Source organism: Cervus elaphus, chromosome 5 (assembly GCF_910594005.1).
Source record: "Cervus elaphus chromosome 5, mCerEla1.1, whole genome shotgun sequence".
NCBI lineage: Eukaryota > Metazoa > Chordata > Mammalia > Artiodactyla > Cervidae > Cervus > Cervus elaphus.
Window position 1 is genome coordinate 9,435,977 of NC_057819.1, and position 27,246 is coordinate 9,463,222.

The following is a 27,246-nucleotide window of genomic DNA, read 5'->3' on the forward strand; positions in this document are numbered from 1 at the left end:
ATCACAGTCAAGATTTGAACTTTGGATCCAAAACAGGGCTGTGCAGCGGGGGCTGTCATAGTGGAAACTGACTTTGCCTGATTCCAAGCATGATGCTGATGCTCCATGCTGGCAACCACATTACAAAGAATGAGTCCTCGTAAAAGACAAGATTCACCCAGGGGTTCCCCGGAAGAAGCTGGCACTCCCCGTGCATCTGGGTAACGTCCCAAGCCCTGGAAGCTGCTGATAGCTCAGTTTCTCCATTTCAATTAAAGCTCTGAGGGGACTTCCCTGGTGGTCCAGTGGCTAAGTCCACACTCCCTATGCAGGGGGCCCAGGTTCGATCCCTCATCAGGGAACTAGATTCCACATGTAGCAACTAAGAGTTCCCATGCCACAACTAAAGATCCTGCAAGATGCAACTGAGAGATCAAAGATCCCACAGGCCACAACTAAGACCCAGGGCAGCCAAATAAAATTTTATTTATTTATTTATTAAAAAAATTTTTTAATACTTTTTTAAAAATTGAAGCCCTGAAACCCATTCCATTGCATCACCAATAGAGGGTGGTGCCATAGGATAAGCATTGCCCCTGAGTCTGCTTCCTCCGGCAAAAGAGAGAGCAGTAATACTGGCTGCTTCAGGGTGTCTGCCCCAGTGTGCATTGGGGGCTGGCCGGGCACATCTCACATGCCAACCTGTCTAATCCGCACAGCTGGCCAAGAGCGTGATGCTATCATTGTCCCCATTTCACAGATGAAAAAACCGAGGCTGTGAACTGAACCCACAGGATCAGCCAGTGGAACTGAGCTCCGGTCAGGCCCCCGGGGGCCTCAGTGGCTCAGAGGCGGCAATGGGTAGAAAGCATAAGGAGGCCCGGTGGTCTCGCCCAACCTGGCCTCACCTGAAGCACCACCTGCGGTCTGGAGTGCCGTCCGAGCTCTTGCCCACAGTCACCATCTCGCCGGAGCGGAAGGCCTTCCTCAGGAACACGGGGAAGGAGCGCTCGATGTCCAGGATGGTGGTGGCCCACTGCGGGGAGGGAGGGTGGGCGGCCGGTGGGTGAGCCGCACCCAGCCTCGCCTAACTGTTCTCAAGGCAGGAATGACGCAGAGAACCGGGCTTTCTAGCTCCCGCCACCCCTGCGTTAAAGACTCAAATACCCACAGGCACCTGGCCAGAGAAAATGAATGAAGGGTCAGCAGCCCGTGCCCCAGGACACAGGTGTCCCCTCGGTGCTGGGCGCCCCCAGGGAGGGGTGGGGACTGGGGCAGACCAGGGCAGGCAGGAGACCCCCATCCCTGTAAAGGGGGCAGCCATCTCTCATCCACCCAAGAACGTGGGCCCGCCTTGCTTCCAACTTTTCAAGAAAGGCCAGAAATCTGAATTTTTCTATGAAATCTCTCAATTAAAATTTTTTTGCATTAAGTTTTTTAAAAATATATAGTGATGCAGAAAACAAATAAATCTTTGCTGGTCAAATCTAGTCCATGGGCTGCGAGTTGGCGTGTTACAAGTTACATCCAGAAGGGAAACTGAGGCCCGGGGGGGGAAGCAGTAGGGATAAAGGGTAAGAGCAGGTCCAATGTCCCCTGAGACCCAGACCTGGGGGAAGGACCTTGTGGAGTTGTTTTTCCTCACTGTGCCATTTCCTGAAAATGTACCAAGTCACAGTAAGTGTGGGGGCTGCCTTCCCGGGCCTCGCGGGGGTAAGGCTGCTTATTGGGAACCCCAGTTCTTGGCTACGACACCCTCCCCCCAGGACCTCTGCTCCCTTCGCTTGCACAGAAACCAGTGGGAAACAAAGGCAGCAGCTCCCAGTGCGTGCACACCAACCACATCTGCTTGGGTCGGGGGGCAGTGAGAGTGGGGAGCCTGGAAGCCACCCCTGGGCTGGTAGAAGCCCCTCTGATCTGATGCTGATGCTTCCTGGCTCTGGGGTGGCCTGCTCCCATGCCAGCCTGGTGTCTTGGGCCCGGCAGGGGCACAGAAGCTACTACCCCCGGGCTCCATGTGGAACCCCCACTGAAATGTGAGGCTCTCTGAGCATTTCCGGTGCCAAAAGCGCTCCCTCCCTGGAGCTGGGGGAAGCTGATTGCATCCCGTGAATGGGACTGCAAGGGAAGCTGAGCTGCTGGTCAGGCAAGAAGCCACCTGGAAACAGACCTGCAGGCTTCGTCCGTGCCCATTAAACAGACAGGGTAGTGGAGGCGGAATGGGGAGATGCGGCTCGTGCGGAGCACCAGGCTGAGGAGGCGCAGCAGGCCAGGCGACCCCAGGGGCAGAGCGGCCGGCGGGGCGGGCTCACCTGCAGCTTCCAGATGTGCTTGCTCTCCTTGGACACCTGCCCCACCGTCTCCCCCATGAGGGCGATGAGCATGTTAAGGAGCAGCACGAACGTGAGGATGATGTACGTGACCAGCAGGATGATGAAGACCACGGGGTACTTGGTGCTGCTCAGCATCTCCAGGTCGCCCATGCCGATGGTGAGCTTGAAGAGGTCCAGGAGGAAGGTGCTGAAGGTCTCGCTGTCGCGGCATGAGGGGTAGGTGGGCACCGTGCAGTTGGCGTGGTCCTTGTCGCACACCTTCAAGTTGGCACACGGGTTCAGGAGCGAGACCAGGGCTGCGGGAGGGACGGCAGTGACGGTCACGGAGGGTGAGAGGTGGGGAGGCCCCTTCCCACTTGATGGAGGGGAACACTGAGGCCTGGGGAGGGCGGGGAGGCTGGCCCAAGGTCACCCAGAGGGGAAGCCAAGCCAGTGGTTGAACCTGGGTCCTCTTGCATGCAAAGCCTTTGCTCTTTCCACAAACTCTCGTTAACAAGGAAGAGGGTCCCAGGACTCAGTCTAGTAGTTCTCAACCGGGGATAATTTGTCCCCCAGGGCACCCTTGGCAAGTTTAGAGACATTTTTGGTGTCACAAGTGGAGGAGGGACACTTCGGGCACCTACTGGGTCAAGCCCAGGGATAATGCCAAATATGCCACCATGCAGAGGACCGTCCCCACCGCGGAGAACCGTCTGAGCCCACATGTCAGAGCCAGGCTGAGAGCTGACTGTTCTTAGAGGCCCTGGGAGTCTGGGATGCCAGCATTCCAGGGGCAGACTCACTCTCGTGTTCCTGTTTCCCAGCTCACAGCAGCACAGAAAGGAAGGGAGGAAGCTGAGACTAGGTACCAGCCTTGACTGCCCCCAGAGCTGTGCTCACTAAGGCCATCACCCCCTCCAGATGTCAGCTAACTGTGGTGCTCATCCCTTCCCAAGAAGCCCAGATGAAGCCTCTGAGTCCTGCTCCCTTTTGGATCCTGGGCGTCGGATGGCCAGTCACCCGCCCCTTGGGGACCAGCCCAACAGCTTGATTACCTTCCCCAACCCTGGTCCCGCCCCCATGGCCTGTGCCACTGAGGTCCCAAGGCATCGTGACATCAAGGAGACGGCCTAGTAGAGGCTCTGTAGCTCCTGCCACCAAGAGGGTAGAATCTATTTCCACACTCTTTGATTTTTACTCTTTTTATTTTTTGGCTGTTTGCACAATATATGGGATCTTAGTTCCCAGACCAGGGATTGAAGCCATGCCCCGTGCAGTGGAAGCATAGAGTCTTAACCACTGGACCACCAGGGAATTCCCGTTTCCCCACTCTTTGAGTCAGGCTGAGCCTTGTTTTGGCCAACAAGGTGAGACAGATAGTGACACTGTGCCAAGCAGTGACCTCAAACACCTCCGCTCACATCTGGGAACCCTCAGGCCACCGTGTGACCAAGTCCAAGCTAGCTGGCTAGAGATGAGTGACCCCGAGGAAGACAGCAAAGTCACCCCCAGTGGAGGCCACCCCTAACTACGCTAGTCAGCTGCAGCCAATCCGCCAGCTGAGCACAGACACGGGAGCCCAAATCTGGTCCAGGTCAGCACAAGCACCCAGGAGACCCATGGACCTGAGCATAATAATATATGGTGGTTGTCTGGGGGAGTTCCCTGGCGGTTAAGACTCCATGTTTCCACTTTAGGGGGTACCAGTTTGATCCCTAGTTGGGGAACTAAGATCCCACATGTTGTAGGACATAGCCAAAAATAAAAATGGTGGTTGTTTAAAGTCATTAAGTTTTTGGGTGGCTTCTTTTGCCACAGTAGCTAAGATGACAGTTTTACTGTTTCCTAGCTTTTGAACTTGGGCGTGTTATTTAACCTTACTTAAGCTAAGCCTTAGTTTCCTTAACTAAGGTCATAAGAAACGCACTTCCCTTATAGGCTTGTTGGGAGGATTAAACGAGGCAGGGATGGGAGAGGACTTAGCTCAATGCCAGGCACACGATGAGAACCCTACAAACGCTGGATATTCTCCTCCACACACCATGGCGGCTGCTCCAGCCCCAGTACCACCCCCGTCAGGCCCACCTGGGCCCCCAGGGCTCACCTGACGCGTAGCCAATCATGAAGAGCACGTAGACCAGCAGGAAGCGGAAAAGGTCTTTGAAGAGGATCTGGAGACCCCGGTGGGAATACGGAGGCAGAGATGAGACACGTGGTTTCTCGCTTTCCCAACTCCTCATCCCACACCTTCTCTCCAGCTCCACCCCGCCCCGCCCCATGTCCAGGCCCTGCCCGCTGCCCCCACACTGCCCCACAGCCTCAGGGCCAGCGGCACTGTCTGTGCATATGTGGTCTGTGCAGCTCCCTCCAAGGACACACACAAGTCCAGGAGCAACCACCCGCCCCGTACCTTCTGGATCATGATACTATAGGTCCCCGTCAACTTCAGCCCGCGGGTGAAGTAAAGGGCGTTCATCCAGCCCAGGACCAAGGCAAAGACCATGACAGCCAGGTACGCCTCGATCCCCGCCAGGTAGAGGGCCGCTGAGACAATCACCAGCACGGAGTAGATGAAGCTACAGGGCAGCAGAGACCATGAGAGGAGCCAGAGGAGAGAGGGGCAAATGAGATCCTGGACAGGGGGCAGGCCCCCAACCCTTCTAGGTACTAAGATGTCCTGATGCCACCCAGAAGAGAGACCATGAGACCATGTGGCTTCATGGAATTCCCCAGCATCCTGTTAACCAGAATCCTCAGTTAACTGGCAACTGGGCTTCCCTGGTGGTCCAGTGGTTAAGAAGCTGCTGGCCAATGCAAAGGACATGGGTTCAATCCCTGGTCCGGGAAGATGCCACAGGGCAACTAAGCCTGTGTGCCACAACTTCTAGCCCATGCTCCACAACAAGAGAAGCCACCACAAGGAGAAGCCCACACACCACAACTAGAGAGTAGCCCCTGCTCGCCACAACCAGAGAAAGTCTGCATGCAGCAACAAAGACCCAGTGCAGCCAAAAAAAAATTAGTAATTATTTCAAAAAATTAATTGGCGACCAATGTGTGTGTAATTGCCCTGGGGCCCTACCAGAACCCAAAGTGATGTCCTTTGGAGTTGCTAGAGGAAGATTCAGTGATGCTCAGTGGAGATTTTGTGGCTTAGTGAAATTTTTTTTTTTTTGGCCCTAACATGTGACATGTGAAATCCTAGTTCCCTGGCCAGGGATCAAACCTGTGCCCCCTGCAGTGGAAGCATGGAGTCCTACCCCCCCAGAATTTTCATCGTTCTCTAACTCTAAGAAAAAGGGAAAATACGTAACACACATGCAGCAATTCATCCTGTGCCCCAGGCAGACATCATTAATCAACCCCAGCACTCTTTCCCACTGAACACAGACACAGCCTTAACATGGGCACTCCTGGCAGACATTAGCAATCAATCACAAGCATAGGAGGTTACATTTATTTCTATCCATGGTGCATACAGTGATAACTCTCTAGCAATCAGAATCTTGCTTTAACCAGAGGACTGTTTTACTTGACAATGGCCTGACTTTGGGCTACAGTAGCTGATCAGGCTGGGTGAGTTCACTCCTAATAAGAGTCACACACACCCCCACCACCAAACCTTGAGGATGTCCCTCCCAACCCCACCTTCCTCACCCAGAAGCTGCCACCCCAGGGACCTCTACTCACTAGAGTAGCTGGAAGGAGCCGTCGATGAAGAGAGAGTTCACTCCAGGGCATTTCTTCATGAACAAGTCTTTGATCTGGAGGAGGGGAGGGGGCGGGTGAGAGAGGTGGAGTCAGCAGAAGTGTGGAGCGGACAGTGGAGGGAACAGAGGCGGAGGGGGCCTTCCCTGAAGGTCCAGTGGTTAAGACTCGGCGTTCCCAACGCAGGGGGCACGGGTCTGAGCCCTGGTTGGGGAAGTTCAGAGTGCCATGGGGTGTGGCCAAACATTAAACAAATTAAAGAGGTGGAGAGACAGGAGGGTCAAGGCAGGGTGAGGCTGGGGCCAAGCACTCACGTTGGTGAAAAAGAACAGGATCCCAGTGAAGAGCGTGATGATCTCGCCGGCCAGCCTCAGGTAGTCCACCGTGGTGCGGTAAGGGTATGGCGGCTGGTGGGGGGCGGGCAAGGGGCATGTAAGTCCTCACCCAGCCGCTCCAAATCCAGATGTTCCCCAACAGCCCAAACCTCTGGGTTCCGTGGAGCCTCCTCCCTCACCCCTCCTCCCCCTGGGTGTGGGGGCACCTCCCCACCCTGTTCCAAACCTTCTCCAGTACCTCCCACAGGGGACCCAGCTGTGCCCCAGCTCCTGCCGAGCTCGCGGTCACTCACAGTGCCCTCCAGAGGCTGGTAGTAGGCAGTGAGGGTAAAGATGATCATGGCGCACAGATAGGAGACCACGTTGATGTAGAAGGAGACGGCCCCGAACTTCCGCCACTTGTCCCGCAGTAGTTCGTTGATGGGCTCCACGGCCAGCATCTCGTGGCGGTTCTGTAGGGGAGCAGGGTAGGCAGGGGGTGGACAGGCTGACTCCAATACGCCGTCCCCCACCCTCTGCCCCGAGAGCTCTTTCTCCTCCTGACCCGTTCTTCAGTGACACCCAGACTTCTGGGCTCAGCATTTGAGGCTCTGCCCAGTTCTGTCCCAACTTACCTTTCTAGCCTGTTCTAGACTCACAGAACCCAGAGCTAGAAAGCTCCTGAAAGAACATTTATTCCTGTGGTCCCCAAATTCTAATCAGTGGATGTTGCCAAGTTGCTGGCACCAAAATCACCTATGGAGCTTGTTAAAACACATAAATCCCTGAGAACTTTCCTGGAAGTCCACTGGTTTAGACTCCGCACTCCCAAGGCAGGGGGCATGAATTAGATTCCCTGGTCAGGGAACTAAGTTCCTACATGCTGCAGCCAAAAAATGTTTAGTGAAAATAAATAAATAAACCCCTGGGTTTCAACCTCAGACATTCTGATTCAGGAAGTGGGAACTCAGAAATTTAGCCCCAGGATGATAAATACTTGACTCACCACAATTTTCCAAGTCTGAACCCAGGACAGACAGCAATAATTGAGTCCCACACAATAGTTCTCTATACAGTTTCCTGGGCAGACACTACCAATCAATCAGAGTTTGCAGCAGAGATGCTAAAACCTACCACCACCCCCAGTTTAAATCAGGTTGGTCACTGATTTGAAAGATGAGGGAAGTGAGCTCTGGTATGAGAAGGCATCTGTCCAAACTCACAGAGCCAGGGCTAGAAGGAAGACCCTCTGTACGCAGGCCCCAGGGCTTTCTGCCCCATTTGTGCAGCATCCTGTCTCTTTAAGGATTTGAGTTTCTTTATCATCAAGGATATGTGCAATGATGTAGTCACAGAGATGCCACTGCAATGTTATTCCTGATAGTTAAGTGCAGAAACAAACTCAAACGACCAAGAATAGAGGAATGGTTAATTAGAATGTGGTACTTTTCCACGCAGCAATGATACTGCAGAAGAATATTTAATGGTGCAGAACAATGTTCATAAAATACTGCTAAGTTAAAAAGAGAGCTTTTAAAAACTTCATATAACAAATGCTAATGATAATAGCTGACACATAATGTTTACCCTGCGCCTGGCTGTTCATTTGGTCCTCCTAGCAACCCAATGGGAAAGGCTCTGTGTTTATCCGCATGGTACCAAAGAGGAAGCCGGGACTCAGAGAGGTTGGGGAGTTTGTCCCGAGTCACTCAGCATGTCAGTTACAGCGCCAGGACCCTGAACCAGTCCTGCGCGCCCCTGAAGTCTGGCCCTTACAGTCCTGCCATTCCCCCCATGCCAGATGCCGTTCTGGGCACTTGGCTGGCCTCTTCTGTTGCACCCAGTCCAGACTCACTGCTCTGGCCCCTCCTGCCCTGCGCCCACCTCGATCTTGCTGTTGTACACCAGGATCTCCAGCACGGAGGTCTCCTCCCCACACGTGTCCAGGGAGGAGAGGTCGTACAGTGAGGAGTACACCGGCCCGTAGGCCCAGTCCTTGAACTTGCGTGACAGGTGCCTGGTGTCCTCATCTGTCACCTCCCGACGGATGATGTGTTGGAAGATCTGTGTGGGAGGAGGAGGATCAGGGGGTTTGGGGAGGGGGTATGGGCAGGGGTACTGCCACTGGGCCACTCACATGGGAGGGACCCCAGCAAATAGCGCCTCCCCAGAGAGCAGGATGGGTGAGGGAAAACATTTACTGAGCACCTGCTGGATGCTTTCCTCACATCACCTGGTTTAATTCTTACCCTCACCATCCTGTTTGACAGATGAGCAAAGAGCATGTGTGCTATGTCGCTTCAGTGGTTTCCGACTCTTTGTGACCCCATGGACTGCAGCCCGCCAGGCTCCTCTGTCCATGGGATTCTCCAGGCAAGAATACTGGAGCGGGTTGCCATTTCCTGCTCCAGGGGATCTTCCCGACCCAGGGATTGAACTCATGTCTCCTGAGTCTCCTGCACTGCAGGTGGATTCTTTACCGCCGAGCGATTGGGGAAGCCCCCATGAGCAAACAGAGGTTCAGAGAAAAGGAGGATGTTCCCTGAGGCCACACAGCAGGTTAGGGGCTGAGCCAGAACGCCGGCCATGAAGGGCAGAGGAGTACTGCAGGGCTGCAGCTCTGGGGCGCAGCCCTCTGTCAGTGGCAGGCCCTGGCTGGTGGGAGTGGGGCGGTGAGCATCCAGCAGGGTGGGATGAGCAGAGAGGCGCTGCGATGAAGTTGAACGGCCTTGCTGGACAAGAGGGAGCCACAGCAAGCTCTTGAGCTAGAGCATCGGCACTCTGGGGCGGGCCGGATGGGAGGTGGACGTGCACACCAATAACACGTGCCAGCAGCAGCCGCCCGGCACTCCGGGCACACACGTGTGTGTGTGTGTGTGTGTGTGTGTGTGTGTGTGGTGACCCAGCCCCGCACTCACCCCGATCTTGCCCGTCTTGGCGGCCATCATGAGGGGCGAGAGGCCGTCGTTATTGAGCACGGCCTCCAGGTTGCTGTCGGGGAAGAGGCGGGCGCACTTGAGCAGCAGCAGGTCGTACATCTTGGTGACGAACTTGGTGTTCTCGCGAGTGTTGTCGGCGATGGCCACCAGCGCGTGCAGCACCGTGTTGCCGCGCGAGTCCTGGCGCCGCATGTCCGCCTTCTTGTGTGGGTTCTCCGTCAGGTATTTGACGATGTGGGGCTGGTTGGTGCAGGCGGCCAGCGACAGGGGCAGCTCACCTGCGGGGCAGGGGGTCAGCGACGGGGCCCCACCCCTGGGAGACGCCGTGATGGCGGACACGGCGCCCACGGTCAGTGTGAACAAGCCCTGGCCGACTGCAGCTGTCTGGGGGCGATGTCCCGGGGGGAGACGGATGTGGCTACTTGAGGTATGGCCACATCGGAGGCCGTGAGAGACTCTTTGAGGGACTTTGTCTCTGAACCCCAAATAACATGTGTCTAAGCGGGGGTGGAAATTTAAAATCTTTCATGGGTCCAACTGGGCCATGGCAGTGATCCATTTGGACCCTGCATCTGACCATCAGTGCCAGCTTAAGTCAGATCAGAGGATGCAAGTGATAAGGTGTGGGGTGGGTGGGGGAGAGCCCACCACAGCCCTCTGATCCCATCACGATGCCCACTGCACAGACGGGACAGCTGAGGCTCAGGCAAGCGAGGTGATGCTCTACTCCTCAAAAGTGAGACCTCAGTGACCAAGACCAATGAGGCAGCCTGTGGTCAGCGCGGCCCTGGGTGTCTCGGGAGGTGTCAGGGCTGCCAGCACCACCGTGTACCCGCCGCGGCCCCCAGCTTCTGCCCTGTGTGCCCCAGCCCCCACCAGGCCCCTCCTCACCGAAGTAGAAGTAGCCACCCTCGTCCTTGGGCTGGAAGAAGCGGCCCCGCGCCTGGGCATGGACGTCGGCTCCTTGGGCCACCAGCAGCTCCACATAGTGCTTGCAGCGGCGTTCGATGGCGATGTGCAGGGCGGTCTGGCCTGGGAGGAGGTGGGGGACAGTCATCAGGGGCCGGGGGGGTGCAGAGCTCTGACTAGATGTGGGGGGTGCTGGGGCACAGAAGGTGGAGATCCACCCCAGGGCAACAAGGGGACCTTCAGACATTCCCGGATGTGGAGTCTCTGAGGCCTGAGGTCCCAGACCTGCTGCATCACACCCACAGGAGCTTAGGCTCAAGGGATATCCAACTTGGAGGACCCCAAATGTGGGGACTTTGCAGACTCGTAAGAGCCTTTCACACCAGAGGCAACAACAGCATCATGGTCTCACAGGATTTGGGACGCAAAATTCACAGCCTCTGAATCTGACATCCAGGAATCTGAAACGTCAAGGTGGATTCATGGATCTCAGAATTTAGATCCAGGGAGCTGGGCCTGGTGACACCTCTGCCTTTTCAAGCTGTTGGCTCACAGGACTATTATCACAAAGCCTCAGAGTCTCCAAAACCAGAGCATCTTGGGTCCAGGTTTCCAGGTTCACGGCCCCTTCGGCTCATTGCATGTGAGAACCTTGGAACCCTCGATTCTGGAACTCAAAATTTTAAAGTCGGAAGGGGTAGTTATTGTTGTTCTTCAGTCCATTTGTTCATTCATTTAACAGCTAGTTCCAGGACATGCTGGCGCTCGAGGCCCAGGCTGAAGTGAGGCGTTGCTGGGGGCGAGGAGGGGTTGGACAAGTGAGGAGGGAGCAAGCCCCCCTCCCGCCCAGCCCGGGGCCCCACCTCGGTAGTAGATGTCTCGGAAGGGCGAGTTGATGAACTCCCGCATGTTGCCCGTGCGCTCGGCGATGTCCAGAAGCACGGGGATGGTGTCGTTGTGGCCGTTGCTCAGATTCAGCAGGGCCTTGGGCAGGCAGGTCTTCCCGGTGGACGGCTCTGCGGGGAGACCCGTGCAAGAAGAGGACTGCTCGGCCCGAGGCCCAGAGTGCCGGGCAGCGGGGGACAGGGCACGGGGCAGGCAGCCAGAGGCCCTGGCCGCGTTCTCCTTTCTGAGCCTGGCCCCCATCTGCTCCCCGACCCCACCCCAGGGTACTGAGAAGGTCAAAGAAACTCAGAGGAGCAGAAGGTCTTTAAAACGTGGGAAGCTGCAGCCTGCAGAGAGATGGTACTTACCAAAGCATATTTGGAAGGACTTTTTTTTAATATGGACCATTAAAAAAATATTTATTTGTCTGCATCGGTTTATTTGCAGCAAGCAGGATCTAGTTTCCTGACCAAGGATTAAATCCAGGCCCCCTTCTTTGGAAGGCCAAGTCTTAACCACTGGACCACCAGGGAAGTCCCTGGAGGGGACTTTAAAAAAAAACAGATAAAAAGGGGGAATGCTGGGTTAATCAAAGCCAACCGCCGCCATTTTTTCACTACAGGACTTCTCAGAGCCTTTAATCTGCTGAGGAGGACTGGGAACCTCTAAAAACAGACCCAGGAGGCAGCCTTTGCTTGAACACAGATCCTTTACCCATGAAGTGGTTGCACTAGTGCCCCTAGAGGGGAGCAGAGAGAGTGCAGAGTTCCCCGAAGTGGGGGGCTGTGAGCTATAATAGAAAGGAAACTATCTTAGAGGATTTGGGGGCTCCTGCAGAGGCAGCAAATAAAAACAGCAAATGCCCAGGTGTGCAAGGGGTCAGCCCCTTGTCAAATCTCTCCCGTGAAGTCAATCTCCGTTTGGTACTAAGGGGTCTTTAACACCTCCCCCTAACGCTTGCTAATATCTCTTTGCGATTTTCTTTCCCTTGTATTAATTTTTATGATGACATGAGTGGATTTATATCTTTAAAAGAGAGTCAATGAAAAGAGGACTTTTAACCAGGCACAGGGCAACACAGCCCGATGCAGGAGGGGGCCTGAACGGAACACGGGATGGGAGAGGCAGGAGTGGGCTGAGGGGCTCGCTCTGGAGCCTGGACCCCTGGGGCTCAAATCAGGCTTTATCCCCATTCCTGATTTGTGTGTGACCTTTTCTCCGCTTCCATTTCCTGTCTCACTACATTGAGCCTACAAAGAGAAATCATAAGCTAATAGATATTATTGATGAGCCCAGCACCAGGTAGACAGGCATTCTCAGTAATACTGTTGCAGTTATTATTCTACAGAAATGCTTTTGAGACTCTCCTTAGATGCCAGGAATCAGTGGAGAGAAGGAAAGACCTGCGGACTCACAGAGACCTGAATTCCAGTCCCACCGCCCCTAGGAGTGAAGTTGCTCAGATAAGCCTCATTCTGGCTGTTTCTTGCTACATCCCTGGGACCCAGCCCAGTGTCGACAGCAGGTAACTATGTACTGAATAAGAACAGGCTTCAGCTTTCCATCTGCATAAGGTGGGGGCGCCGAATGCTGGCCGCAGCACCTGGGGAGTCTGCTCAGACCCACGAGCCTTGAGGTGGATCAGTCTGTTTCCTAACTGACAGGGAATTAGAAAATTAGAATTGTCGCAACTCTCCATGCTGACCTCATCATCTTTCATTCCCCAAACCCCAACCCAGTCTGCATGTGTCCCCGTCTTAGACACTGATGTCCCTAGCCAGCCAAAACCTCTGTCATTCGTCTTCGTCCTGCCTTCTCCCACACCCTCTCCCCCAGCGAGTCCCCACCAGTTTTACCTGTTTCTCCAAGCCCTCCACCACTGTCCATTTCCATTGCCAACAACCTGGCCCAGCCAGCATCTCTCTCACATGCCCAGGACACCTGCCTGGTTTCCACCAGCCTCTCTGGACATCCTTGAATCCACTTTCCACAGAGCAACTGAGTTCACTCTGGTCACGGACAGCCACAGGGCCTTTGCACATGCCTCTTTTTAACCTTCTCTCTAATCCTTCCCCCACCTGGTTAACTGCAATTCACTCAGACTCAGCTCAAGTGTCACCTCCTCCCGGAAGCTCTCTCAGATTTTCCTGATCAAGTCAAATCCTCCAACACAGCTTCTTTGTGGACACACAGTTACAGGTTGTAATTGTGTATTTGTTTCTGTGATGGCTTGATCAATGTCGGTCTCACACCTGAGACTGACAGAAACTTGAGGACAGGGTCAAAGTCTGCTTTGTTCATCATTTTTTGCCCCAGGTCAGCACCGCACCTGATGCTTGGTGGGTGCCCAATAACCACTTGTTGAGTAAATACACATTCAGTGAAGGGGCAAGCTGTGCCCTGCAAGGAATTCCAAACCACAAGGGCTCAAGCGGTTTATGTAGGGTGTGGGACCACACCGTTGATTTGGACTTCCGCAACCCCGGACCCAGGCTGTAGCAGGGTATGGGGCTGCCAACCTGGGTCCTGGGATAAGAAGCCAAGAACAGGCTCGGCCAGAAATCCGGAGTGGTTGCAGTCACAGGACTCCACCACCAGGTGGCGAAGTGGCTTTGCCCACTGGGGAGGCTGGAGCCAGGCGCCCTAAATAAACTGTTCAGTTGGAGGTTGTCAAACTTTTGAGGGGGTGGTCACTGACTCCCTTAAGAATCAATGAGCTCATGAACCTCTGGCTAGAAAAACATGCAGGGGTGGAGCCAGTGTTTGCGGAGCTCAAGACATGCAATTTGGGGATCCTGTTTATGAAAATAAACACACAATTACAAATTCCAAGTTAGGTCCACAGATGTACCGGGGGCCAGAGCAAGAGAGAGTCCTGAAGCCTAAGCAGTGAGCCTCACAGTAAATCCGCCTCTACACCTGCCTTATTCTGTACAATGTCAGGAACCTCCCCCAGCCGGCCTTAGAGCGCCCAACCCAGGCTCACGCAGACCCACCTGCCCGAACTCAGCCTGCGCTCAGAGACCCAGCCCTGAACTCAGGAGAAACGAGAAGTCTTGGCAAGTCCAGGCTGGCACTGCTCTGCCCGCCAAAGGCAAAGCACCACGATTTCTTTTTCACAGGGGCTCCCTCCACTCCAAGGCTCCCCACTTTTGCCTGATGAACTTGGGGGGCTAGGTGGGGCCATTTGGCCACAGCTTATATGTGGTTGATCACCAAATGAGATCTGCAGCATCAAGGAGACCTTCTGAGGGGAGAGGGGGACCCCATCCCCCCCGACAACTCTAAGCTCATGCCCCAAACAAGGCCATACCGTCTGCGCCCTGGCTGGGCAGCATGAATGAATGCTTTTTGTAAGTCCGGTAATTCTCTTCTGATGGACACAGTGATACAGCATAGTATCATTCTGGTGTTCAGAGAGTCTGGCTGGAAAAGGTATGTGTGACAAACACACTGCAGACCCGGTCAGCCTATTTAGGTGCTTAATTTGGTTGAAATACCTAAAGTCTCCAAATATCTGATCTCCCTGGAGCTTTGTCAGCCCTGTTACTGTGGCCAGCCCACCTGAGACAGGCCCTCCTTCCTGGCAGGTGCCACAACTCTCGACATTTTATACTGATTTGTGGGGTCACTTGGCCAATTAATGACAGCTCACCTGGTCCCTGGCACACAGCATGGGGCTGACTAGGGTGGAGGGGTTCACAGGCTACCCCCCCTGATGTGCAGAGAGGCCGGGGCAACAGAGGGAGCCAGCGCCCTGGGCAGATGTTTGAGCCTGGACAAGGCTGGAGGGAGCTGTCTGGGCTACATCCCAGGGCAGTGGTGACGGGGCTCCAGCCTACAGTGGGGAGCCAGAGAACTGGGCAGGGGTGGGGCTCGAACCTGGAGAGCAGAAGGAGGAATACCCTGCTCTCCCCTCCAGAGCTCCCCCAGACAGGACAGGGGCTTCTGGGACCCTGGCTGCCTTGTGCTCAACACTATGGGATTCTCTGTCCGCAGAGGCCAGGGCTACGCTGTGACTATTCCCCAGGGTACAGATGAGGAAACTGAGGCTCAGAGAGGCCAAGGATCCCTTAAGTGGTAGAGGTGGTATCTGAGCCCAGGTGTATAGACTCTGGGCTTCCTTGGTGGCTCAGATGGTAAAGAAACAGCCTATAATGTGACCCTGCTTACCTATGACACTTTCCATAAATAAAAGCTGAATGAATGCAGAAAGGCAGCCAAGGCCCAGAGAGGTTAAGTAATATGGGAAAGGACACACAGGGCTAGACTCCCTGTCCAGTGCTCTTCCTGGCTAGTGCAGCCCACTGACCCAAGAGAAGATGCTGATGGGAAAGGGGGCCCCCGATGCCAGGCGTCCCCCAACCTCCAGCGGGCCCGCCGTCTATTCCTGAGTGGCTCACCCCGGAACTCCTCATCCGTGAGGCGCTTCTTGTGGGTCAGCAAGAAGGGGAGCAGCCCATCCAGGTCAGCGGTGGAGCCCCGGGACACGATGTCAAAGAGGATAGGCCGGTTGAAGACTTTGAGGATGGGAGGCGGCTGGGGTGCAGGAGCTTTGGAGCTCTGTGGCTGCTTCCTGAAGGGGGAGGAAGCGGGGTGACAGGAGGGCTCATCCCCTGCCCACCCTCAGGGTCTCCAGCCTCAGAGGCTGGAGGATTGTAGGGGAGGGCAGCTGGAGCCCTAGGGAGGGGCCAGGCTGAGAGGGGAGAGACATCTGGAGACACAGAAGAATGTTTTACCCCAACACTCTACCTTGCACCTACTGTGTGCTGGGTGGAAACAGACAGAAAGAAGCTCACAAGGTCCCCACCCATCTATCCATCTACCTATCCATCCATCCATCCACCCATTCATACATCCAACCATCCACCCATTCACTCACCCATCCATCTACCTATCCATCCATCTACCCACACTCCCACCCCTCTACTCATCCACTCACCCATCCATCTATCCACCCACCCACCCACCCATCCATTCTTCCATCCCTCCCCCCACCCACCCACCCACCCATTCACCCACCCATCCACCCATCCATCCATCCATTTGTCATTTATTAAGTGCTTAATAAGCCAGAGACTGAAAGAGAAAAAGATACTAAGGACAGAAAGGAGGAATACCAGACTAAAAGGTAAAGCAACTCTATCATTTATTCAAATCATTCACTGCTTGATTTATTCATTCAACAAACATTTGAGACAAATGAGGCCGTGAACACAGATGCTTAGTTCAAGGCCCCACCATAGTCAACACTGATAAACGTTAGCTGCTGTTCCTGTCATTATTTAGTGCTACTGGGTGTCCGAAGCCTGTATGTGTGGAAGAAATGCTGAGCTAGAGGCGGGTGGAGAAAGAATAAGGTGGGGAGGGCTGGGGGAGGAGAAGTGATGGAGAAGGAAAGAAGGTCAAAAACAGACAGTCATTTAGCCATTCAATAAGCATTCATTGGGCACCTACTGTGTGCCAGGTTTTGAAAGACAAAGAGCTGGCGCAGAGCTGGCCCCGGGGCACCGTGCGGGCAGGGACGCTCTGTGTCACATCCTCACCCACCCAGCACCCAGCACATACTGGGGGGCAGGAGGAGCCTGTGAAATGAAGACGGAACGGACAGGAGAGGGGGAGACGGGGAGTGCGAAGGGGAGAGTGGAGGGGAGCAGAGAGGGAACCAGACAGAGGAGGTGGGGCCGAAGGGCGAGGGGTCACCGAGGTGTTCCTCTGCCCGGGCCCAGACCTTGCACCCCAGGATGGGGCCTCCAGCGACGGGGCACCAGGAAGGGAGAAGAGGTGCTTCTGGACATCGGAGTTGGGGGGCACATAGGCTAGGGCAGCCCCCATTTCATCTGCTCCTGAACTGTGACCTTTGAGCCAAAAAATGAAAAGAACACCCTCGCCCTGCCCCCGTCCTCACTGAGGCAGCCTTCGGGGTCTCTGAAGACCTCAGCTGCTCAGCCGCATCACCCCCCCCAAGTCCTCTGCAGCCCCTCCAAAGCCATCAGCCCTGGCTGTCTGAGGTAGCGGTGGGGATGAGGGCCTGAAGGAGGGGGAAAGGGAGATGAAGAGCCCACCAGCTTCCAACGCGACCTTCCAAGGGGATCGGGCACCGGGGCACCTTACTGCCCTGGGCCTGTCTCCACTTCTGAGTGGAGGTTACAAAGTTCATCCTGCAGCTCGCGGACTGTGCTCCTTGGAGACCTCGAGCCCCTCCAGCCTCCACCTGGAATGGTGTTCATCGTGTCTAACTCTTTTCGACCCCATGGACTGCAGCACACCAGGCTTCCCTGTCCTTTACCATCTCCCAGGGTTTGCTCAAACTCACGTCCATTGAGTCGATGAGATCCAGCCATCTCATTCTCTGTCATCCCCCTCTCCTTCTGCCCTCAATCTTTCCCAGCATCAGGAGCTTTTCCAATGAATCCCCTGTGTGGCTGCCATTTCTCACCCCTTAGAGTTGGGCTTAAATGTCAGCTCCTCCTGGAAGTCCACCTGGATTATGTTTCTTGTATCAACTCCCTCTCACCTCAGCACCTCCCCCAGGGTGAACTATTTCTTTTTTTTTTTCAGTTCTACCAGTTTATTGCTATCAACCCATCTCTCTCCACCCTCCTCATGCATGCAGGCTCAGTCATGTAATTCCATGGACTGCAGCCCACCAGGCTCCTCTGTCCATGGACTTTTCCAGGCAAGAATACTGGAATGGGTTGCCATTTCCTTCTTCTAGGGTGAACTCTTTCTTTTTTTTTTTTTTTTGACCAAGCAGCATGCGTGATCTTCCCTGAGCAGGCTGAACCCATACTCCCTTCATTGGGAGCATGGAGTCTTAACCTCTTGACCACCAGATAAGCCCAAAGCGAACTGTCTACTCACTTGCTTTTTAAGTGTTCTGCCCTCCAAACTGAAGGTGCCAGGGACAGCTACTCAGTATCTAAGCTAAGCAGGGGCAGCATCTGGCCTGGCTCATTCCTGGAGCCCCAGGGCCAACCCCTTCCCTAACCTGGCATGTGGTGGGTGGTCCAAAACATTCACTGAACAAACCGGTGACTCAGTGAATAAACAAAGGAGACAGACAGCTCCTGACCAAGCAGGGGCTGAGAAGGTGGGTGGGCTTCATCCAAGGGCGTGAATGAGTCTGTGATCAGCATGGGGGAACAGAGGAGGGCCAGAGGACAACAGGACACATGCAGACTTCAAGACTGTCCTCCAGACACGCACAGAGGCCCGAGAGGGTTCTTAGGGGGTGTCATGCAGAGATGGCTACACAGAGAGACAGCAGATGAACATATGGGTCGATAGGTATCCGAATGAGTGATGATGGAGGATAAACTGGACAAGCGGATGGACAGGTGGAAAGGCGGGTAGCTGATAAGAGAGAAAGAGAGAAGGAAAGAGAAATAACAAAAGAGAGAAATGGAAATGGAATGAATGAATGAATGATAAATAGTTTGATAGCTGACTGGCTGGATGAATAGAAACAGTGAGTAGATAGGAGAATGGGTGGATGTTTGGGGAGAAAATGGTGGATAAATGGAAGGCTGGTTGTATGAGAGGATGACTGGATAGACAGATGGATAGATGGGTAGACAGATACTTGAGTGAGCAGGTGATGGACAGGTGGATGGGTAGATGGATGGACTGGACAAGTGGATGGCTAGATGGAAAGACAGGTAGCTGGATGAATGAATGAGTATATAATGGGTGGGTGGGTGGATGGATGGATGGATGGATGGATGGATGGGTGGATGGGTGGATGGGTGAATTCAATACAGAGGAGACCCTTGGCCAGGCAGCCAGCAATACTCACTCTATGACCTTCCTCCTCCACCGCTTGTTGTCGCTGGGGTGGTGACGATACGTGCCGTAGTCAAAGAGTGAGTCCATGGGCGCCTTCTTGGGCCCAGGCACCACCGAGGACTCGTACAGGGTGGACTCCAGCAGGTCGATGGGGTTGGGCACCCCCTTGCGGAAGGCGCCCTGGAACTTCATGCGCAGGTTTGGGCGCCCGTCGCCTGGACCGGCGGGGCGACCACCATCAGCTGGCGAGAGCGACGGGGAGCCGTCCTCCCCCTCGAACAGGTTGGCCAGCGACGACAGGGGGAAGGCCTCCCCGCCGGGGGGGCCGCTCTCATCCCCGGGGAACTCGGTGGCCTCCCCCGGGCTGCCGTGGGGGCCTTCGCCGGGATCCGCCATGCTGCCCCGGGTACCCGTCCACACGGCTCGGCCTGCAAGGGAACGGGAGGGGCGTCAGGCCGGTTCCAGGAAGCCCCCCTCCCACGTGGGCAAACAGCAGTGCCGCCAGCTGCTCAAAGCCACCCTTGTAATGACAGGGGTGCAGGGAGGCCACTCCCAGATGTGGTTGGCTGCCAGCCCCCGGCAGGAGCTGCAACAGGAGCCCCATTCAGGGACCTGGAAACACGAGTCCTCCTCGGGTCCAGCTACCCTGGACATCAGCTGGAGAGGGAAGGGCCTGAGAATCACACCAGGTCCCCAAACATAGAGCCTGGGGCTGACTCCTGGCCAACCAAACCAGCTTTGGAGCACCCAGAGCAGGGTTTGAATCCAAGTTCTGCACTTAGCCACCATGTGACAGGAAAGCCGATGGTTCACAGCCTCGGTTTCCTCATCCATGAAATGGGGACAAAGCAGAACGCGTGCGATCAGGTGGCCTGTGCTGTGCCTGCCACACAGAAAGCACCTGCTGAAACAGAACCATGGAATGCGTGCTGCGGGCGCCCTAGGTGCCCAGGAAATACACATGAACTCACTGCGGGAGTCAGTCTCCCTCAACTTCCCAGCGCCATCATTATGACCCCATTTCACAGAACAGGAAACTGAGGTTCCGAGGGTTTAGTCAGCCATGCCCAAACTCTGCTCCCCAGTGCCAAGCGCTGGCCCCTTCCCCCCCACCTCTTTGCCTGGTTAGCTCCTGCCCACCTGTGTTCCCAGCTCATGTTGCTTCCCCTGGGAAGCGCCCCCCGACCATTTGTTCGTGGGATTAGTTAATTCCCGGGCTGTGAGTACTGGAGGGTAGGGAAGGCCTCTATCTTGTCCACACCTGCATCCCCCAGACCTTGAGGGGTGCCACACGGACACACGAGCTGATGACAAAGGTATTATTGATTCTCGTCAGGTGAGGAAAATGGAGCTTGAAGAGGGCAAGTCACACAGCTTGTAAGGAGAAGAGCTGGACGTGAACCAGGCTCCTCTGGCTCCCAGGCCCAATGTTTAGCTAGGAGAAGGGCGAGGGAGGGACGACGGCCTGCTGGCTGTCAGCCCGCTGCCCTCTGCAGCACGCCACGGGGTGGGCTGGACACCAAGGATGAGTTTCCTGGAACTCCTCACATCCCGCCCGGGCTGCAGAGAAATGTCTGAAAAGCTCTCTTTTCTACATCTCTCCCTCCGCGCACATAGGCAGAAGAACAAATAAAGATTGGTCCCCACCTTGTTTGTTTTTGGTTGCCAGGAGAGAAGGCGAGGGCCCCTGAAAGAGGCCTCTCCTGGCGGGCACAGCACGGCACACAGAGGGTCAGAGCTCCTGCCTCGGACGGGCCCCACTCTGGGCACAAATGGGGAGGCAGAGCCTGGACTGTAGACTCTTCCAGGCCTGGGTTCTAATCCCAGCTAAGCTATTTCCGTGTAGCATGACCTTGAGAGAGTGTCCCAAGCCTCAGTCTTCTTATCTATAAAATGGGTACAACAGTAGTAGCTTTCTCATACATTTGCAGGAAGAATTAAATGAGATCGGGCATGTCCAGTGTTGACCCTGGTGTTAAGCTGGGGGCTGCTGATGAGCACAATCAGAGAGGGAAGGAAGGGCTAGGTGCACAGGTGCTGAAATCGCTTTTACCCATTTCCCTTCTCAGTTCAGTTCAGTTGCTCAGTCGTGTCCGACTCTTTGCGACCCTATGAACCACAGCATGCCAGGACTCCCTGTCCATCACCAACTCCTGGAGTCCACCCAAATGCATGTCCATCGAGTCGATGATGCCATCCAACCATTTCATCCTCTGTCGACCCCTTCTCCTCCTGCCCTCAATCTTTCCCAGCATCAGGGTCTTTTCCAATGAGTCAGCTCTTCACATCAGGTGGACAAAGTATTGGAGTTTCAGCTTCAACATCAGCCCTTCCAATGGACACCCAGGACTGATCTCCTTTAAGATGGACTGGCTGGATCTCCCTGCAGTCCAAGGAACTCTCAAGAGTCTTCTCCAACACCACTGTTCAAAAGCATCAATTCTTTGGTGCTCAGCTTTCTTTATAGTCCAACTCTCACATCCATACATGACCACTGGAAAAACCATAGCCTTCCCTAGACAGACCTTTGTTGGCAAAGTAATGTCTCTGCTTTTTAATATGCTGTCTAGGTTGGTCATAACTTTCCTTCCAAGGAGTAAGCGTCTTTTAATTTCATGGCTGCAATCACCATCTGCAGTGATTTTGGAGCCCAAAAAATAAAGTCTGACACTGTTTCCACTGTTTCCCCATCTATCTGCCATGAAGTGATGGGACCAGATGCCATGATCTTAATTTTCTGAATGTTGAGTTTTAAGCCAACTTTTTCACTCTCCTCTTTCACTTTCATCAAGAAGCTCTTTAGTTCTTCTTCGCTTTCTGCCATAAGGGTGGTGTCATCTGCATATCTGAGCTTATTGATATTTCTCCTGGCAATGTTGATTCCAGCTTGTGCTTCCTCCAGCTCAGCGTTTCTCATGATGTACTCTGCATATAAGTTAAATAAGCAGGGTGACAATATACAGCCTTGATTTACTCCTTTTCCTATTTGGAACCAGTCTATTGTTCCATGTCCAGTTCTAACTGTTGCTTCCTGACCTGCATACAGGTTTCTCAAGAGGCAGGTCAGGTGGTCTCGTATGCCCTCTCTTTCAGAATTTTCCAGTTTATTGTGACCCACACTGTCAAAGGCTTTGGCATAGTCAATAAAGCAGAAATAAATGTTTTTCTGGAACTCTCTTGCTTTTATGATGATCCAGCGGATGTTGGCAACTTGATCTCTGGTTCCCCTGCCTTTTCTAAAACCAGCTTGAACATCTGGAAGTTCACAGTTCACGTATTGCTGAAGCCTGGCTTGGAGAATTTTAAGCATTACTTTACTAGCGTGTGAGATGAGTGCAATTGTGTGGTAGTTTGAGCATTCTTTGGGATTGCCTTTCTTTGGGATTGGAATGAAAACGGACCTTTTCCAGTCTTCTGGCCACTGCTGAGTTTTCCATATTTGCTGGCATATTGAGTGCATCACTTTCACAGCGCCATCTTTCAGGATTTGAAATAGCTCAACTGGAATTCCATCACCTCCACTAGCTTTGTTCGTAGTGATGCTTCCTAAGGCCCACTTGACTTCACATTCTTAGGATGCCTGGCTCTAGGTGATTGATCACAGCATCATGATTATCTGGGTCGTGAAGATCTTTTTTGTACAGTTCTGTGTATTCTTGCCACCTCTTCTTAATATCTTCTGCTTCTGTTAGGTCCATACCATTTTTGTCCTTTATCGAACCCATCTTGGTATCTCTAATTTTCTTGAAGAGATCTCTAGTCTTTCCCATTCTATTGTTTTCCTCTATTTCTTTGCACTGATCACTGAGGAAGGCTTTCTTATCTCTCCTTGCTAGTCTTTGGAACTCTGCATTTAAATGGGAATATCTTTCCTTTTCTCCTTTGCTTTTTGCTTCCCGTCTTTTCACAGCTATTTGTAAGGCCTCCTTAGACAGCCATTTTGCTTTTTTGCATTTCTTTTTCTTGATTCCTATCTTCTGTACAATGTCACAAACCTCCATCCATAGTTCATCAGGCACTCTATCAAATCTAGTCCCTTAAATCTATTTCTCACTTCCACTGTATAGTCATAAGAGATTTGATTTAGGTCATACCTGAATGGTCTAGTGGTTTTCTCCACTTTTTTCAATTTCAGTCTGAATTTGGCAATAATGGGTTCATGATCCAAGCCACAGTCAGCTCCCAGTCTTGTTTTTGCTGACTGTATAGAGCTTCTCCATCTTTGGTTGCAAAGAATATAATCAGTATGATTTCACTGTCAACAATCTGGTGATGTCCATGTGTAGAGTCTTCTCTTGTGTTGTTGGAAGATGGTGTTTGCTATGACCAGTGCGTTTTCTTGGCAGAACTCTATTAGCCTTTGCCCTGCTTCATTCTGTACTCCAAGGCCAAATTTGCCTGTTACTCCAGGTGTTTCTTGACTTCCTACTTTTGCATTCCAGTCCCCTATAATGAAAAGGACATTTTTGGGGGGTGTTTGTTCTAGAAGATCTTGTAGGTCTTCATAGAACTGTTCAGCTTCTTCGGCATTAGTGGTCGGAGCACAGACTTGAATTACCATGATATTGAATGGTTTGCCTTGGAAACGAACAGAGATCATTCTGTCGTTTTTGAAATTGCATCCAAGTACTGCATTTCAGACTCTTTTGTTGACTATGATGGCTACTCCATTTCTTCTAAGGGATTCCTGCCCACAGTAGTAGATATAATGGTCATCTAAGTTAAATTCACCCATTCCAGTCCATCTTAGTTTGCTGATTCCTAGAATGTCGATGTTCACTCTTGTCATCTCCTGTTTGATCACTTCCAATTTGCCTTGATTCATGGACCTAACATTCCAGGTTCCTATGCAATATTGCTCTTTACAGCATCGAATCTTGCTTCTATCACCAGTCCCGTTCACAACGGGGTGTTGTTTTTGCTTTGGCTCTATTCCTTCATTCTTTCTGGAGTTATTTCTCCACTGATCTCCAGTAGTATACTGGGCACCTACAGACCTGGGAAGTTCATCTTTCAGTGTCCTATCTTTTTGCCTTTTCATACTGTTCATGGGGTTCTCAAGAATACTGAAGTGGTTTGCCATTCCCTTCTAAAGTGGACCACATTCTGTCAGACCTCTCCACCGTGACCCGTCCGTCTTGGGTGGCCCCACACGGCCTGGCTTAGTTTCACTGAGTTAGACAAGACTGTTGTCCTGTGGTCAGATTGGCTAGTTGTCCGTGATGTAGTTTCAGTCTGTCTGCCCCCTGATCCCCTCTCGCAGTGCCTACCGTCTTACCTGGGTTTCTCTTACCAGAGGTTCCCCTCTGGGCCCCAGTTAATCAGCAGCTGTGAGATCTTGGGCAAATCGCTTCCTCTCTCTGGCCCTCAGTTTCCCCATCTGTAAAACCAGAGTAACCACACCACCCCCTAACGCTCCTGGGAGATGCCAAGTGTCTTCAAGAATCTGAAGCACCCACTGGGTGCCGGCACCTAGAATGAGACAGGGGACATTAGTTCCAATCCACCTGCCAGGCGGGTAACAGAGACCCCCTAGGGGCTGCCCCCCGAGTCCTGGCTCTGTGACGCAGGAGTGGGGGTCTGTGGAGGCAGGGAGGGCTGTCCACCAGGCTGTGGGCACTGAGGGGGAGATCAGACTTCCCCGGGCACAGTCCTGCTCACCTCAGTGGGGACCCCAGGGCCAGGGGAAGAGAAGGAGTTTGGGCACATACTTCTTAATTACTGCATCCCCTCCCAGGTCCCCACGGGGTTCCAGACACCCTCCACCCAAGGTGGGGGCCAGATGAGGCAGCCCCTCCAGCCCCCACCATGCCTGTACCCCCTCCCCTAAGAAATCTCAGCCCAGACAGCATCCCGGGTTTCTGGGGCTCCACAACAGGGGGTCTGGAGTCAGCCAGCCCCAGGTTCAAATTCCCGCTCAGTCACTCACCCACTCACTGCCGGCAGCCTTGACAAGGCAAACAGGGATCAATGTCAGCGTATTAATTATGGTGAAGTGATAATTATGAACTAAACCCCCATCATCACCGTGATAGTGGGGCTCTTGGGGGCCCAAGTGCTTCACACACTCGCTTTCACCCGGTCCTCCCTGGGACCCTAGACCAGTGGTTCTCAGCCGGGGGCCCCTCGGCTCCCCAGGGACACTGGGCAATACCCAGAAACATGCTTGGCTGTCACTGTGCAGAGGAGAGAGGGCTAATGGCATCTAGTGAGTCAAGGCCAGGGGTAGCGCCAGACACCCTACAAGGTACAGGACCGTGCCCGCCACAAGAAACTACCCAGCCGGAAAAGCCAACAGTGCTGACGTTGAGAAATCCCACTCTGGAGATAGGTACTGCGGTAATTCTCCTTTCACAGATGAGGAAAACTGAGGCTCAGAGAGGTTAAGTGACTTGCCTGAGGGCACACAACAGGTGAGTGACAGAAAAAGTGAAAAGTAAAAGTGTTAGTCACGGAGTCATGTCTGACTCTTTGTGACCCCATGGACTGTAGCCCGCCAGGCTCCTCTGTCCATGGGATTCTCCAGGCAAGAATACTGCAGTGAGTAGCCATTTCCTCCTCCAAGGCAATCTTCCCAACTCAAGGAGTGAACCTGGATCTCCCATATTGCAGGGCTTCCCTGGTAGCTCAGCTGGTAAAGAATCTGCCTGCAATGCAGGAGACCCTGGTTCGATCCCTGGGTTGGGAAGTTCCCCTGGAGAAGGGATAGGCTACCTACTCCAGTACTCCTGGGCTTCCCTAGCGGCTCAGATGGTAAAATATCTGCCTGCAATGTGGGAGACCTGGGTTGGAGACCTGGGTTTGATCCCTGGGTTGGGAAGATCCCCTGGAGGAGGGCATGGCAGGCCACTGCAGTCTTCTCTAGTATTTTTGCCTGGAGAATCCCCATGGCCAGAGAAGCCTGGTGGGCTACAGCCCATGGGGTCACAAAGAGTCGGAACATGATGGAGCACTCCTGCATTGCAGGCAGATTCTTTACCATCTGAGCCACCAGGGAAGCCCTTAGTGACGAAACCAGGACTCAAACCCAGGCAGCTGGCTGTGGAGGCTGGGCTACCCTAACCCCTCAGTGGACGGCATGGCCTGGGGGCCGGGTGCCACACCAAACCCTTCAAGTATCTTGTTCAAGGTGCACAACGGCCCCCCGAGAGAAGGATTGTTACCATCAGCCCGTGCTAACCTCTCTGAGCCTCAGTTTCCGTGCATACAAAATGAGGGCTGCAAAACAGCTTCTACCCTATAGGGCTGTTAACAGGCAGGTCAGATGTCTCTTGGGCCCCTAATAAGCACCTGACAGATGCTTTTTGCTTTTTTGTCCATTTTCTGGCCACACTGTGCAGCATGCAGGATCTTAGTTCCCCGACCAGGGATCGAACCTCTGCCCACTGCAGTGGAAGCACCCAGTTAAGCATCTGAACCAGGGAGGTCCCTTGACAAATACTTGAATCATCATCGCCATTATGATACAATCCCAGTATACCCACCCTCCCAGGTACACACACAGGGTGGTCCTACAGTCGGGCCTTCACAGTCCTTATTAACATTCACCAAGTCCTCCCAGCCTTTCCCTCAGTTAATCCGCCACGGCCTGGTGAGCAAAGTTGCAATGCTCCCATTTCACAGCTGAGAAAACTGGGGCCTCTGAGATGATGCCACACAGAGTGAGTGACCTTGAAGAACTGGACTCTGGGCTCCCAACCTTGGACTCCCTCCACACCACACAACCCAAGTGTGTACAGACACCAGCGTGCACGTACATGCCTGTTTGCACGCGGACACACACACAGCCTGCTCTGTGGCAATCCCCTCCCCAAACACTGCCCTGTTCTCTGTGGTTGGGGATCGCGTTCCCTCCCTGTTCTCATTTGCCCTGTAGGCTGTTATTACACATTCCAAATCTGTGCCAGACTTAGGGGGAAGGAGGGGTGCCGGCCGGGAAGAGAGGCTGAGAGTCTTCCTGCCTCTCCTCTGCGTGTAAATACCGTGTCTGTTTCCTCCTCTTCCCTCTGTGTTCATGCACATGCGTGTGCCCACTGTGAGCCCCTGGGAATGCCTCTGCAGGGGGCAGCGCCCAGCTGGCACCAGGAGCATATCGGGGGCTCAACGAAGGACATTTATGCCGTGTGGACATCCCCACATGCTCTGTGACCACTACATTTGTTTAACGTGGCGGATTTCAAACGTTTTTAAGCATCCAAACCCTATATATATACACACACACACACATATATAGGCTTCCCAGGTGTTTCAGATGGTAAAGAATCCACCTGCAATGCAGGAAACCTGGGTTCAATCCCTGTGTTGGGAAGACCCTCTGGAGAAGAGATTGGCGACCCACTCCAGCATTCTTGCCTGGAGAATACCACGGACAGAGGAGCTTGGTGGGCTGCCGTCCACGGGGTCACAAAGAGT

General features: G+C 53.6%; 1 protein-coding gene across 2 annotated transcripts in view; it reads right to left on the reverse strand.

The window, feature by feature from the left end:
- Positions 1 to 27,246, reverse strand: part of TRPV4 (transient receptor potential cation channel subfamily V member 4) — a 50,105-nt gene that overhangs the window by 2,843 nt on the left and 20,016 nt on the right. For both annotated transcript variants that reach the window (XM_043901572.1, XM_043901571.1), the window contains 13 exons: positions 18,845 to 19,262; positions 15,450 to 15,622; positions 11,025 to 11,177; positions 10,144 to 10,284; positions 9,232 to 9,530; positions 8,198 to 8,377; positions 6,628 to 6,786; positions 6,314 to 6,406; positions 5,982 to 6,055; positions 4,702 to 4,867; positions 4,396 to 4,462; positions 2,292 to 2,608; positions 888 to 1,015 (listed from right to left, as the gene is read on the reverse strand). In XM_043901572.1, coding sequence (XP_043757507.1) covers positions 888 to 1,015; positions 2,292 to 2,608; positions 4,396 to 4,462; positions 4,702 to 4,867; positions 5,982 to 6,055; positions 6,314 to 6,406; positions 6,628 to 6,786; positions 8,198 to 8,377; positions 9,232 to 9,530; positions 10,144 to 10,284; positions 11,025 to 11,177; positions 15,450 to 15,622; positions 18,845 to 19,230 — 2,336 coding nt within the window. In that variant the 5' untranslated portion in view covers positions 19,231 to 19,262. The remainder of the gene's footprint in view (positions 1 to 887; positions 1,016 to 2,291; positions 2,609 to 4,395; positions 4,463 to 4,701; positions 4,868 to 5,981; positions 6,056 to 6,313; positions 6,407 to 6,627; positions 6,787 to 8,197; positions 8,378 to 9,231; positions 9,531 to 10,143; positions 10,285 to 11,024; positions 11,178 to 15,449; positions 15,623 to 18,844; positions 19,263 to 27,246) is intronic.